Source organism: Nicotiana tomentosiformis, chromosome 8, assembly GCF_000390325.3.
Source record: "Nicotiana tomentosiformis chromosome 8, ASM39032v3, whole genome shotgun sequence".
In the NCBI taxonomy this organism is placed as follows: Eukaryota; Viridiplantae; Streptophyta; class Magnoliopsida; order Solanales; family Solanaceae; genus Nicotiana; species Nicotiana tomentosiformis.
Window position 1 is genome coordinate 10,484,445 of NC_090819.1, and position 13,738 is coordinate 10,498,182.

The window sequence follows — 13,738 nt, forward strand, 5'->3', positions numbered from 1 at the left end:
AATTATTTCAAGAATAGGGACTCCAATAAGCAGATCAAGCAGGAGGAACCTCAACACGTCATTAACACGATCATCGGTGGGGTCGACGTCCTCCCAGGGGCCGATGTTAAAGCGCACCAAAGTGTCCATCACAAGGGAGAAACGAAATCGAGATTACATGCCAGAAGGAATCACACCTTTTAACAACGAGGACGTTGAAGGCTTCGTGCAACCGCATAATGATGCACTGGTATTATTTGCACTCATAAATAAATCTCGAGTTAAGCATGTGTTAATTGATCTAGGTAGCTCGGCCAATATCATCAGATCGAGGATCGTAGAACATCTGGGTCTTTGAGACCAAATTGTGCATGTAGTCCGAGTTCTAAACGGATTCAACATGGCATGTGAGAACACTAAAGGGGAGATAACCCTACCGGTGAACACCACTGGAACCATTCAGGAAATAAAGTTCTACGTTATCGAAGGATATATGAGATACAATGCTCTGTTTTGGAGGCCATGGATTCACAATATGAGGGCGGTGCCCTCGGCACTACACCAGGTGTTGAAATTCCCAACATCAGGAGGGATTAAAATAATTTATGGAGAACAACCGGCCGCAAAGAAGATGTTTGTGGTCGACAAGGTGGTCCCAATATCCGAACTCTTGACATCAAAGAACGTGAGTTCGATCACCAAGGAAGGAAACAAATAGCAATCACCGATACCGGCTCAGATTGAGCTGGAAAAGCAGGGAACATGAGAGGATGACGACTACGGAGTTCCTAGATCTTTCATATCCCCCGACGATACAGATGCCACCAAATCAACGGTCGAGGAGCTGGAGCAAGTCATATTGATTGAGCACCTTCCCGATCGAAAAGTATACCTGGGGACGGAGTTAAGTCCCGAGCTAAAGTAAACTCATTTAATTCCTTATAGCTAACATAGATTGTTTCGCATAGCCCCACCTTGACATGAAAGGGATTCCTTCGGAAATAACTACTCACAAGCTGAGCCTGGATACGAAGTTCCACCTGGTCAAAAATAGAAAATGAGGCATCAGTCTAAAGTCAAGCATGCATTCATCAAATACGAGGTATCTAAACTCCTTAAAATAGGATCCATTCGGGAAGTTAAGTACCTGGATTGGTTAGCAAACGTAGTAGTAGTCCCTAAAAAGGGGAATAAATTAAGAATGTATGTAGACTATAAAGACTTGAACAAGGCATGCCCCCAAGGACTCTTTTCCTTTGCCCAACATCGATTGCATGATCGATGCTGTCACGATCCAAAATCCGACTAGTCGTGATGGCACCTAACTCACCCGCTAGGTAAGACACTTAACCACTAACCAAATTCAATAATAATTAATAAAGCAATTTAAGTAAAGAATTATCTTAATCTTATACATTCCCCAAGAACTGGTAGTACAAATCATGAGCTTCTAATAATAGAGTCTACAAAGCGGAAATTAAATAAATTCATAGTCTGTTTGAAAAGTACATAAACAGAGGTTTATAGATCTAAGGCTACCACGAACAAGAGGCAGCTATAACCGGGATGCAGGTACATCTTCAATCTCACTCCCATCGAACACAGCAACATCAGCAACCAACATCTTCATGCAAGGTGCAGAAGTGTAGTATGAGTACAACCGACCATATATACTCAATAAGTAACAAACCTAACCTTAGGTGGAAGGTAGTGACAAGCTAACACAAGGTCAGGTCCAATACCAATATCCCACAACAGTTCATAACAACATAATACAATAACAAAGATGTATCTCAGAAGTAAAATGCTCAGCTCGTTCACAGTTCCAGAAAAATAGTTATGCTTTTCAAGTATCTTAGTGAAAATCCAAATCTTTTACCGAAAATTCCAAAGATATACGAGTAAGTTTGAAAATTATAATTTTTTCAAATATCCTTTCCATATATCAATGTGTGTAAAAAGTCATGAATGTCGTGATACCGTACATCATGAGGAAAAATGCTTCTCTATGCATGTATGTCATGCGTGCATGCCAATTCCATGTATCTCAGAGATGAATCATATACTCACACTCTCAGAGTACTCAATCTCACTGTCTCACACTTTTCACCCATCATGCTCAACCACTCGGTACTATATATGGCTCATACGGCCCAGGGAAGATCCATCCTGGAATATATACGTCATTGATCATCAGTCACTCAGTACCGAGGAAGACCAATCCTGCCCCATGGAGAAGATCCATCTCCAGGTATAAAATACTTCGGACAAGGTCCATGACCAGGGAAGATCCATCCCTCAATATAATCAATCGCGCTCACTGGGGGTGTGCAGACTCCAGAGGGGATCCTACAGCCCAAGCACTATCATAAGCCAGATCCAGGCATAAATCAATATAGCATGCTACGACATGCAGCCCGATCCCATAAATGTCACTCATAATCAGGCTCTTGGCTTCACTCAGTCATCAATCTCTCCAGTCTCACTCACGGGCTCACAATGTCATGAAACTAGCCCGACAACAATAATATGATATATCAATAAATAACAACTAAGACTGAGATATGATAGGAATGCATGAACATGACTGAGTACGAAATATCAATGAAATTAGTGAGATGACAACAAAAAACGACCACTATGGGTTCCAACAGTATCTCCATAAAGCCTAAACATGATATCTAGCATGATTGACAGCTGAATTACTTTATCACATGGTGAAAACACGGATATCAACAAAGTATGTCCATTATACAATGCCATGGAAGCAATAGAGTCCCAATTCACATGGTGCACGCCTGCACGCCCGTCACCTAGAATGTACGTCACCTCAATACCAATCACATAACACGTATTTCAGGGCTTCATACCCTCGGCACTAAGATTAGAAGAATTACTTACCTCGAACAAGCCAATACCAATGCTGAGCAAGCCAAGCGATGCTCCAAAGATGCCATCTCGCGCGTTCCGACATCCGAACTGCTCAAAACTAACCTAAAATAATTCAAATCCGCCTCCAAATGTCCCAAATCTAGCCACAAGTAGTTCAACACAATCAATATAGGCTAAAGGAATTAATTCCACAAGAAAAATATGAAATTATAGCCAAAATCTGAAATCGGCCCAAACTCGACCCCCGAGCCCATGACTCGAAATTAGACAAAAATCACAAAATCTGAAAGCTCATTGACTCACGAGCCCAACCATACCAAATTCATCAAAATCCGACACCAATTGATCATTCAAATCCTCAAAATCAACTCTCCAAATTCCTAGCCTCAAATCCCCAATTTACACCTCAAAAACACACCATCTAGGTGGGAAATCAGTGGGGAAACATAATTATTGAAGAAAACTGAAGACAAGGAACTTACCTCAAGAATCCCACTTGAAAAGCCCTCTCAAAATCTCTAAAATCCGAGCTCAAAATGATGAAATGAAGGAAAACAATCTCGGACCCCGCTGATATAGGTTTTGCCCAGGCAGTTACGCACATGCGATGAAGCCTGGGCTCGTACCCACATCCGGCATACTTGGCAACTGATCAAGGTAGGGAATCTCCCTTGAATGAAATGGCACATGGGACTCGTACACTCTCGGTCTAACGGGAGGTAGAGCATGCTCCCTCGTCAAATTAGGTTCATCATTCTCGTCCTCATCATCATCACCCTCATTAGGGAAGGGTGTGTCATCTCTAGACTTATTAGTATTGTTGTCATAATCACTGTCATCTTTCTGACTCTGTGCATCTGGCAGATCCCGATTAAATATGTCGTCTTCGGGCAATTGAGTAAGGATAAGACCTTCAAGTTGCTCGTTTTCACTGCACAACCAATAAAATAATGAGTTTCTCAAATTCATCCAAACATTACATATAAACTTTATCACTTAACTTATAAATCATAATCTGTTGATATCCCATTATGCACATTATCCTGTTGATGATGACTCCCGGATGGACTACCATGATCCAGCACACCAAATTAGACATATTCCAACTGTCTGTTGGTTCATAATTTATAAAATTCATATCTGGTGAGTACCCCATGTAGAATATATATGAGTGTTAATACAAATACAATACATAAAACTAAAGATAATAACACAAAGGAAAATTGAAGTTTACCACTCGACTTGTGGATTATGTAAACTTGGGGAGAAATTATGTCCTCGCTCCTTATTCTCCCGTTGAGATAAGTTTAAATCTGGCCAAACTCTTTCACCCGGAACCTGTTCGGATAAAACTGCTCCAAAAAAACCACCTGATGATTGAGGGATATCCCTATTTTGCGGAACCTCAATATTGCGAACGTCTTCAGCCTTGACGTACATTTTTATCACAAGAAGTTCCTGGTGTTCATCCGGAGTCCTCAAAAAAATCTGTGAGAGTTTCATCGTCTTCGATGTTAAACTCAGCATAACAAGAAATCTCTTGCGGAGTAATAGAATACAGATATCTTCCGATTAATTTAATATTAACTAAACGTTTCCTCACACTCGTTTTTTATATAACAACGATACTAGTCTATCGTACTCCATTGTAAGTGGCTACTTAACATGACACTGTAGAGAACAACTATAGCGTACTAAGTATTCTCCACCACAACCTCATCCCTCCCCCCTCCCAATATAATGAAACCGTAATTTTTCACTCTTCGGACATTATGACAAAATGCAAAATAAGTTAACGAACAAATATTTCGGAAGACCTGAAGGATCCTGAATGGATTTTTACCAAATTTTGAAACTCCTTAAATAAGAAAAAACCCAGTTCGGGGGTACAATAATTGAGGGTATAGCGCATGCATAATAAACGTATATATGTAGCGCGTGTAATGCATGCGCTATACCCTCAATTATTGGTGGGTCAGTAAAGTTCAGATGAGTTGTTGGTGGGGCAAGAACGTTCAAATATAGCGGATATATTCACTGCGTTATACCTTAACAAACAAACGTGTCGTTAAGGTATAGCGCGGTGAATAATCGCGTTATATATAAAATTGTACTCAGATTTTTTCTCACCTATTTTTGTCGTTTGAGTCCAAAATGACCACACTTTGGTTCCGGTTGAAACCTTACCTAACGGTATGAAAAAAAATGACTAAAAAGTATAACGAGAGACAAGATTAAACAACAAACAGTAATAGAGGGGTATATTTGACCTTTTATTTTAAACATATATTGAATTCAATGGTAAGAGCCTTAAAAGCTGAACTTATAGAGCTTAAATCTTGAATATGCATCATTCCATAGCAACCAGTTTGTCTAAACGGTAGTAGAGGGATATATTTGAACTTTTTTCATTTTTAAGAATACAGTCAAACCTCTCTATAACAACTGCGTTTATTCCGACAATTTTTGAATGCTATAGTGAAGTGCTACTATAGAAGACATATATTATAACATAACATAAAAGATTGGTTCCGACTAAATTTAACTTTTATAGTGAATGGTTATTATATATGAATATTGTTATACAGAGGTTTAACTGTATATCGAATATAATGGTAAAACTGCATAGCTTAAATGCTGAATAAGCATTTTCCCATAGCAGCCAGTTTGTCTAAGCCTCGCATAGTTGACTAATCAAGTACTTAATCATTGTCAATCCTAATCACGATTAGAGATTTATTATGTGAAAATCTCCTTCTCAATATCTCAAAGGTCGTACTCAACTCAAAAAAGTTACAAAATTAAATACCCCGTTTGACACAATTAACCGTGTTGAAACTTTAAAAATTGTTACTAACAAGTTGGATATGATAATAAGATTACTCAAATAAATAAATAAAAATTCTCTCAATTTTTATTAATACTCTTTATTTAATCTTAATGAATGTATATTAAATTGTAAATCCAGGTTCATCCATACTTATCACTAATCAAGAACATTGTCACTTTCAATCCCAATCACTATTAGTGGGCGTTTGGACATAAGAATTATGAAATTCCAGAAAAAAGTAAAAATAAATTTCAAGTTGAAAATGATATTTGAAAATTAGAGTTGTGTTTGGATATGAATATAGTTTTGAGTTGTTTTTTTCTTTTTGTGAGTGCTTTCAAGTAGAAATTTTGAAAAATAACTTTTTGAGTTTTTTAAATTCCAAAACAATTCTGAAATTTAACTTCAAGTGAAATTTAAAATTTTCATGGCCAAAAATTGATTCCGAAAAAAAGGTGAAATTTTCAAAAAAAAAAAACCTTTCTTATGGCTGGCCCCTTAGAGATTGTATTCTGTGAAAATCTCCTTTCCAATATTTTAATGGCATTGCCATGTCAGTGTGACATCAACTCAAATTTATAAAATCAAAGTACCAATTTTCTGGACATCTATAATAATAAATTTTAAACCAAGATTCCACAAACATGACTGGCCCACTATATTATTATTCTCTTTTGTCTGCATTCCAGACTTAAATCTATATAAATTGGTCAAGTCTAAAGAGTAAGTGTAATTCAACAAAATTCAACAAAAACCAAGTGTGACATTCAACAAAAACTAGAACAAATTTCCAAGATGGTGGTGCCAATTGTAGGAGAGCATGAAACTGAAATTCTACATGCTCAAACTCACATATGGAACCACATTTTCAGTTTCATAAACTCTATGTCACTCAAATCAGCCATTCAATTAAACATCCCAGATATAATCCACAAACATGGCAAACCAATGACTCTTGATCAATTAGCCAATGCCCTTTCAATCAATAAAGCCAAAACCACTCACCTCCGACGTTTAATGCGAATATTAATCCGTTCTGGATTCTTCGTCAAGTCCAGAATCCAAGAAAACGAAGGAGAAAGCGAGGGCGAGGGTTATTCCCTCGCACCCCCTTCTCGTCTTTTATTGAAAGACGAGCCGTTGAGTGTGACACCCTTTTTACTAGCCATGTTAGATCCAATTTTAGTGAAACCTTGGCATCATGTTAGTGAATGGTTTGAGAATGATCATCCTACACCATTTGACACTGCTCATGGGAGGACATTTTGGGACTATGCTGGACATGAACCTAGGCTTAATCATTTCTTTAATGATGCTATGGCTAGTGATGCAAAGTTGGTTATGAATGTGGTTATAAAATATTCTAAGGATGTTTTTGAAGGGTTGAATTCTATTGTAGATGTAGGTGGTGGAACTGGAACTGTAGCTAAATCTATTGCTAATGCATTCCCTGATTTGCAATGCACTGTCTTTGATCTTCCTCATGTGGTTGAAGGCTTAGAAGAGAGTAAGAATTTGAATTATGTTGGAGGAGATTTCTTTGTGTCCATTCCCCCTGCTGATGCTCTTCTTCTCAAGGTAATTTTGTCATAAAAGATTTTTTTTTTGGTTTCCCACCCGGCGTCTGGTATCCGCATTGGAGCCCGACTATATCCGGATTCGAGGCGCGTAGGGCCCTATTCGGAAGAAAGCACTCCCTACCAAGGATTTTTCCATACCCAGGGTTCGAACCCGAGACCTCTGGTTAAGGAAAGAGCACTCTCATCCGATGTACCACATCATTTGGTGCAACGGATTATTTACATTATTAACATAGTTTAACCTATAATAGAATGTTTATTATTTTGACTAAGATATATTAAGTCTTAACATAGAGGTTTACATGTAATTGCTTACAAGTGTCCTGATTATGTCAATATTTCTTATATCTTCAACGCATACAATTTAAACTCATGTTCTGAATTCGAGAATTTAGTATTTTTGCACTGACACAATAAAAGATATTTATGCAGTCAGATTATTATAAAATAATTGCAGGTCAATAGTACCAGATAACCAAATACAATGGTACTAAGTCGCCCACTATTACATGTTTTTTTTGCTAATCACTATTAGCAAAAAGTCATCCTTCTGTGTTTTTTCAGAAATAAAGCATAATAAAGTATGACTTAATTTTTATCATATATCAATAAATATAGGAAATATAAACGAATAAATAATGAGTTAGTCTATATTATGTATATCAACTATTGGAAATAGAATAAAATAAAGAATGAGTTGGTCGATATCATGTGTATCAATTGAAAATAGAAAATGAGACCATCTATATCATGCGTCATTCTCACCCCAGAAAAATGTATTAATCATATATTTACTCTATGATTCAAGAATAGGTCAACCCTCTACATAATATTACACAACTATTGGGATTATTTTTCCTTTAACTATTGGATTATTTTGTCTCTTTTGCTAGGTTATCTTATTATCGTGATGTTGTTACTGCTTCTTGTTACTGATTTTTTCATGGCTTATTCGTTATCGTATTTCTTTTCAATTATATTGTAATTATATTATTTCTGAGCCGAGAGTTTATCGGAAATCCACAGGTAGGTGTAAGATATGCATACACATTATCCTTCTCAGACCTTACTTATAAAATTATACTGAATTTATTGTTATTATTATTGAAATTATTTTTTCCTTTAACTATTGGGATATGAATTATTTACAGTGGATATTGCACGATTGGAGCGATGAAGAAAGTGTGAAAATACTGAAGAAATGCAAAGAAGCAATACCAAGCAGAGAAAAAGGTGGAAAAGTGATAATTATTGATATGATGGTTGATAATAAGATAGGAGATGATGAATCAATTGAAACTCAAATTTTCTTTGATATGTTAATGATGGTTTTAGTCACAGGAAGAGAAAGATCTGAAAAAGGTTGGGCAAAGCTCTTCTTAGATGCTGGTTTTAGTGATTATAAAGTTACTCCTATTCTTGGATTAAGGTCTTTAATTGAGGTTTATCCTTAATTAATTTCAACTTCCAAAAAAGAAAAATAAATAATTCCCCAGTGTTGAAGGGGGCCTTGGAGCAATGACAAAGTTGTCTCTGTGTCACCTATATAGGTCATGTGTTTGAGCAGTGGAAGCAGCCCTTGGGGTGCGACCGTTTCTCGAACCCTGTTTGAATACAAAATACTTTGTGAACTGAGATACCTTTTGAATAATTCCCCATTGTGCAATTATTTTATGAACTAACTTAGTGTACTTTTTTTATTCTTTTGTTGTAATGAAAATTGCATTATTATTTGAGGGATGAATGTTGATTTCTTAAATTTTTTCACATATGTTGCTTGCTTTATTATTTAGATCCAAAAAAGTACTTTCACATACTAATACATTAAGTTAACTTCTAACAAAAATATAAGAGTAAAATGAATTGTGTATTAACCAATAGATCAACCATTAGTATATTAATGTATTACTTCATTAGTATTTCTTATCTTGATACATTTGTTTTCTTCTTTGACAAATAATTATGACGCATAAGAGGGCCTAAAGTCTATTTTCTTAATGTGATATTCGAGTCAGAATCATTTAGTTCAGTGTCTTCTCCATTTCGACAAGCTTAATTATATGATACTTTGGAAGCTAATAATTGCACTGATAATTGTGTCTTAAAATTTTTGTTCCTGTTCTTTCCAGCGTTATGAATTTAGACCATAAAAAAAATAAAAATTCAGCAAGTATGTGTTGCGGTCAGAGGCGGATCCAGGATTTAAACCTTATGGGTTCAACTTTTAAAAAATTTAGCATTGAACCCATTATATTTTTTAAGTTATGAGTTCATATCTACTATTTTTGTAATTTTATATACAAATTTTTACTCCGCGTAGAAAGTTATGGGTTCATTGAACCCGACGGTAGAACACTACATCCGCCTCTGCTTGTAGCCGGACCGCAATATTAGTACTATGTAATGGTGACAAAATGGATTAAAAAATAATTATTCATCCATGTTATCCATTAAAAAATGGGTTGGATAATAAACTTTTTAAAAATGAGTCAATTATGGATAAAATCCATATATATTATCCACTTAAAAAATAGATACTTAGAGTCCATTTGGATTAACTTAAAAAAAGTGATTTTTCAGCAGAAATAGTTTTTAAGCCCAAAAACAATAAGTTGTAGTTGTCAGTTTATTGCTTTTGGCTTGTTTTAAGCTATTTTAAACTCATTTTAAGCACTTTATAGCTTTGTCAAACAATGAAAAAACTAAAAAGAGCTTAAAAACTTATTTGACAAGCTTAAAAGTCAATCCAAACACCCTCTTAATGGATAACCAATGAATTTAGCTTTTACATTTGCAAAGACTCAAATTGAGGATTCTCAGATTTGAAAGACAAAATTCTTCAAAAAAAATGATCACATTCAAGAAATCATGGATAATATGAATAATTTTCTATCAATATTAAATATGATTGGGTCGGATATTTTATCCGTTTTTGCATTATCCATTTTTTATTCACCCATATTTGACATGACCCGCCCGTTTACCACCCCTAGTACTAATTATCCGAGTAAAGTGAATTTTGCATTTGATAGAATGATATTCATCTCAAATTTCAATAATTAGACCATTTATATATCATGAAATTGAAGCACTAAAGAAAATAATGAAAGGAAAATAGAGATAAGTATAGGATCTTTTAAAATATCCATCCATTCATCCATATATATTTGAAAAACAAAAACAATGATTAAATAATGTTTCATTGTAAAAAGGGTCCTCTCCAGCTGAGCTAATCATAGTTGACAAAAAGTTTAACAAGATTCGGCAAATCTCTTATATCAGTTTTTTAATAAAATGGATCTTACACCAGCTAATCATACGAGTAGTAACGTAGCTGAACAATTATTGAATATTTCAACAATGATACCAAAACTAATCATATAGACCATTCCAAACTTGGAGTGGACATTTCAACGGGAAATCAATATTAGATTCCGACTATATTTTTTTGCCAATATTCTCGTGAAATTGCTTAGGAAGACAAGTGAAAATGAATAAGCTAGCGTTTGATTTGAGTGAAACTTTCAAAATGAGTTTTTGAAAATGAGATGAAAAATGATTTTTGAAAGTTAAAATTATATTTGGACATGCATTTTACTTGAAAAGAATTTGAAGTTTTGTTAGTAGAAAACTTCAAAATCTATTCTAGGATTTGGGGATTAGAAGATTTTGTTTTCAAAATCTGCCAAAAATAAAAACAGTTAAAGTTTATAAACAAACAAATATTTGAAAATAAAATTTGAAAAAGCGCTCAAATTTTATGGCTAAACGGAAATAAAGTGACTCATTAATTAGTACGGTGGCGGAGCTATATATGGTGAAGGGAGTTTAACTGAATCATCTTTGGGAAATGTATTGGGTATAGGCAAAAACAAAAATTGTGTGGATATATTACTTGTGTAATCACCTTTTTAAGAAAAGCTTTTCGTGTAGCGTTTTATAAATTCCCTTATTAGAAGTTATGAGGGGTGAAGTACACAAATAGCCCTCAACTTGGATGGTCTTAATTTTTTGTTTTTGCTTGTCTAATGGGCAGAACTATAAGTTTAATAAGTATTGCCCCTCGCTTGTCCCATGGACAACACTTTTAATTTTTGACCTTGAACCCATGGAACAAATGAGGGTGAAAAGTTAAAAACTATTCAAAAAGTATCAAATATTTATGCAATTTTTGGGAGGCAAGTGCACATATAGCCATTCTCAGGGATGTTATTCAGAGATTATCCACTACTTATTTATTCTGTAATTTTAAACTAACAATCTTTACTTCAGAACAATTCAGGACACTTATGTCCCGAAAAATTAAACTGAAAAACTGAAATTCAGTACGCACTGGTTAATTCCTAAATAGTAGGCCTTTAAAGTGGCTACTTGGTGTCATTTCTATAAATTATTTTGAGAATTTAAGGGTACTACCTATTAAACTTAAACTAATCACCCGGTTGTACCCACTTGGATAATAATTACTATACATATATATTCCATATAAAATTATTACTCGTCCACCCATTAAGAAAGTCTTTAAATGCTTCAGGGGCAATGGACCTATACCTAACCCACACGTGATCTTCCTTCCTTCAATTCAAGTTAAGAAACATTTTATTTCTCTCTTCATTGATTTTCTCTCTTTGTTCTTGCTTTTATTTTCATAAGTAAAATTGTTCATCTGATAGGCAATATTTTTATGATATTCACAAAGTAAAATATTGACAAATTAATGGGTGTAAGGAGTAGCAATTTTTATTTAGTTATGTGATGATTTTGTGTATACAGCAAAAGTGGTTTGCTCAATATCTACAAATTACGATTTAATTAACTCACTACGTGTATGTAGTTTAATTTTCTCTTGCTGAATGAAATTGTCACCTATTGAATACCTTTCATCGCCACAAAATGCTTTATCCCTCCCTACAAATTTTATATTTTCTCGTCGCTATTTGTTCTAGTTCGAGCCATTTTCTAGAATTCAATTGTGATTTCGGTGCTATTAAATATTGCTTATAATACCTTCTGGAAGTTCATACTGAAATTTGATCGCATTTAGAGCTGATTGAGATTGAAATTTTTAGCTGAAAATCGAAATAGAACATAGTTACCCAATAATATATCGCTACGATATACAATATGTTGTAGGAGTATATAGCTATTGTAATGACCCAATCGATTATTTTAAATTTTTGAACCCCGTTCCCTAAAATAAAACTTTCCGTATGTGCTTTTAATAATTTATGGCTTGCCGGGATGGTTGGTTCGGGATTTGGAAGTGTTTGGGTTAAAATCGGAACACTTGATTCCTTAAGTTGGCTCTAAAAGGCCAAGTTTGACTTCGGTTAATATTTTGAGAAAACGATCTCGGAATAGAATTTTGATGATTCCAACAGCTTCGTATGGTGATTTTGGACTCAAGAGAGTGTTCGAAATTTTATTTGGAAGTGTGTAGTTAAATTAGGCTTGAAATGGCTAAAATAGGAATTTAAATTTGGAAGTTTGACCGGGGAATTGACTTATTGATATCGGAGTTGGAATTCAGTTCTGAAAATGTTCATAGCTCTGTTATGTCATTTATGACTTGTGTGCAAAATTTTAGGTCAATCGGACTTGATTTGATAGGTTTCGACATCGAATGTAGAAGTTGAAAATTTAAGTTTCATTAAGTTTGAATTGGAGCATGATTCGTGGTTTTAGCGTCATTTTATGTGATTTGAGATTTCAAATAAGTTCGTATGATGTTTTAGGATTTGTTGGTATATTTGGTTGAGGTCCCAAGGGCCTCGGGTGAGTTTCAGATGGTTAACGGATCAAAAGTTGGACTTAAAACAGCTGCTACAATTTTTCTCTTCTGCTGAAAATTCTGGGTTGTGATTGAGCCCAAGATCGAATCCCAAGATCGAGGCCCAAGATTGAAGCCCAAGATCGAGACTCAAGATCGAGGCCATGATCGAGGGTCATAATCGAAGGTAAGGCTCGAGGGCCATGATGGAAGCCACGATCGAGGCCGAGGATCGAGGGCCATGATGGAAGCCACGATCAAGGCCGAGGATCGAAGCCACGATCGAGGCCGACGAACGAGGCCATGATCGAGGCCGGGGATCGAGGCCATGATCGAACTACGATCGAGGTCGAGGATCGAGGTCATGATCGAGGGTTGCCTGGGCAAAATTATAAAGGAGGAAATTCGTCTCATTCGCCATTTTTGATAAATTGGAGCTTGAGCTGAGGCAATTGTTGATAGATTTTCAAGGAAAAATATTGGGGTAAGTGATTCTAACTCGGATTTGGTCAATATACACGAATATATCATTATTTTTACCATTTAATTAGTGTTTTGAGATTGAAATTTGGGAAATTTTTTAAATCTCTTAGAATTTTTTTTTTGAGATTTCGGTATCGATTCGGAGTCGGATTGGAGTAAAATTGGTATGGTTGGACTCGTAATTGAATAGGTTATCGAATTTCG

The 13,738-nt window shown here is 35.3% G+C and overlaps 1 protein-coding gene across 1 annotated transcript; it reads left to right on the plus strand.

The window, feature by feature from the left end:
• Window positions 1-6,426: 6,426 nt before the first annotated feature.
• Window positions 6,427-9,040, plus strand: LOC104097284 (probable O-methyltransferase 3). The gene is made up of 2 exons (XM_009603841.4): window positions 6,427-7,279; window positions 8,433-9,040. Exons 1-2 carry the CDS (start codon window positions 6,497-6,499, stop codon window positions 8,733-8,735), a joined length of 1,086 nt encoding a protein of 361 aa, XP_009602136.1. The 5' UTR covers window positions 6,427-6,496; the 3' UTR covers window positions 8,736-9,040.
• Window positions 9,041-13,738: the final 4,698 nt, after the last annotated feature.

What these genes read in the sequence shown, in the direction of transcription:
- LOC104097284 (XM_009603841.4), top strand. Translation starts at nt 6,497, where the DNA reads ATGGTGGTGCCAATTGTAGGAGAGCATGAAACTGAAATTCTACATGCT. An exon ending in CTGATGCTCTTCTTCTCAAG is followed by an intron (nt 7,280 to 8,432) that starts GTAATTTTGTCA and finishes AATTATTTACAG; the next exon opens with TGGATATTGCACGATTGGAG.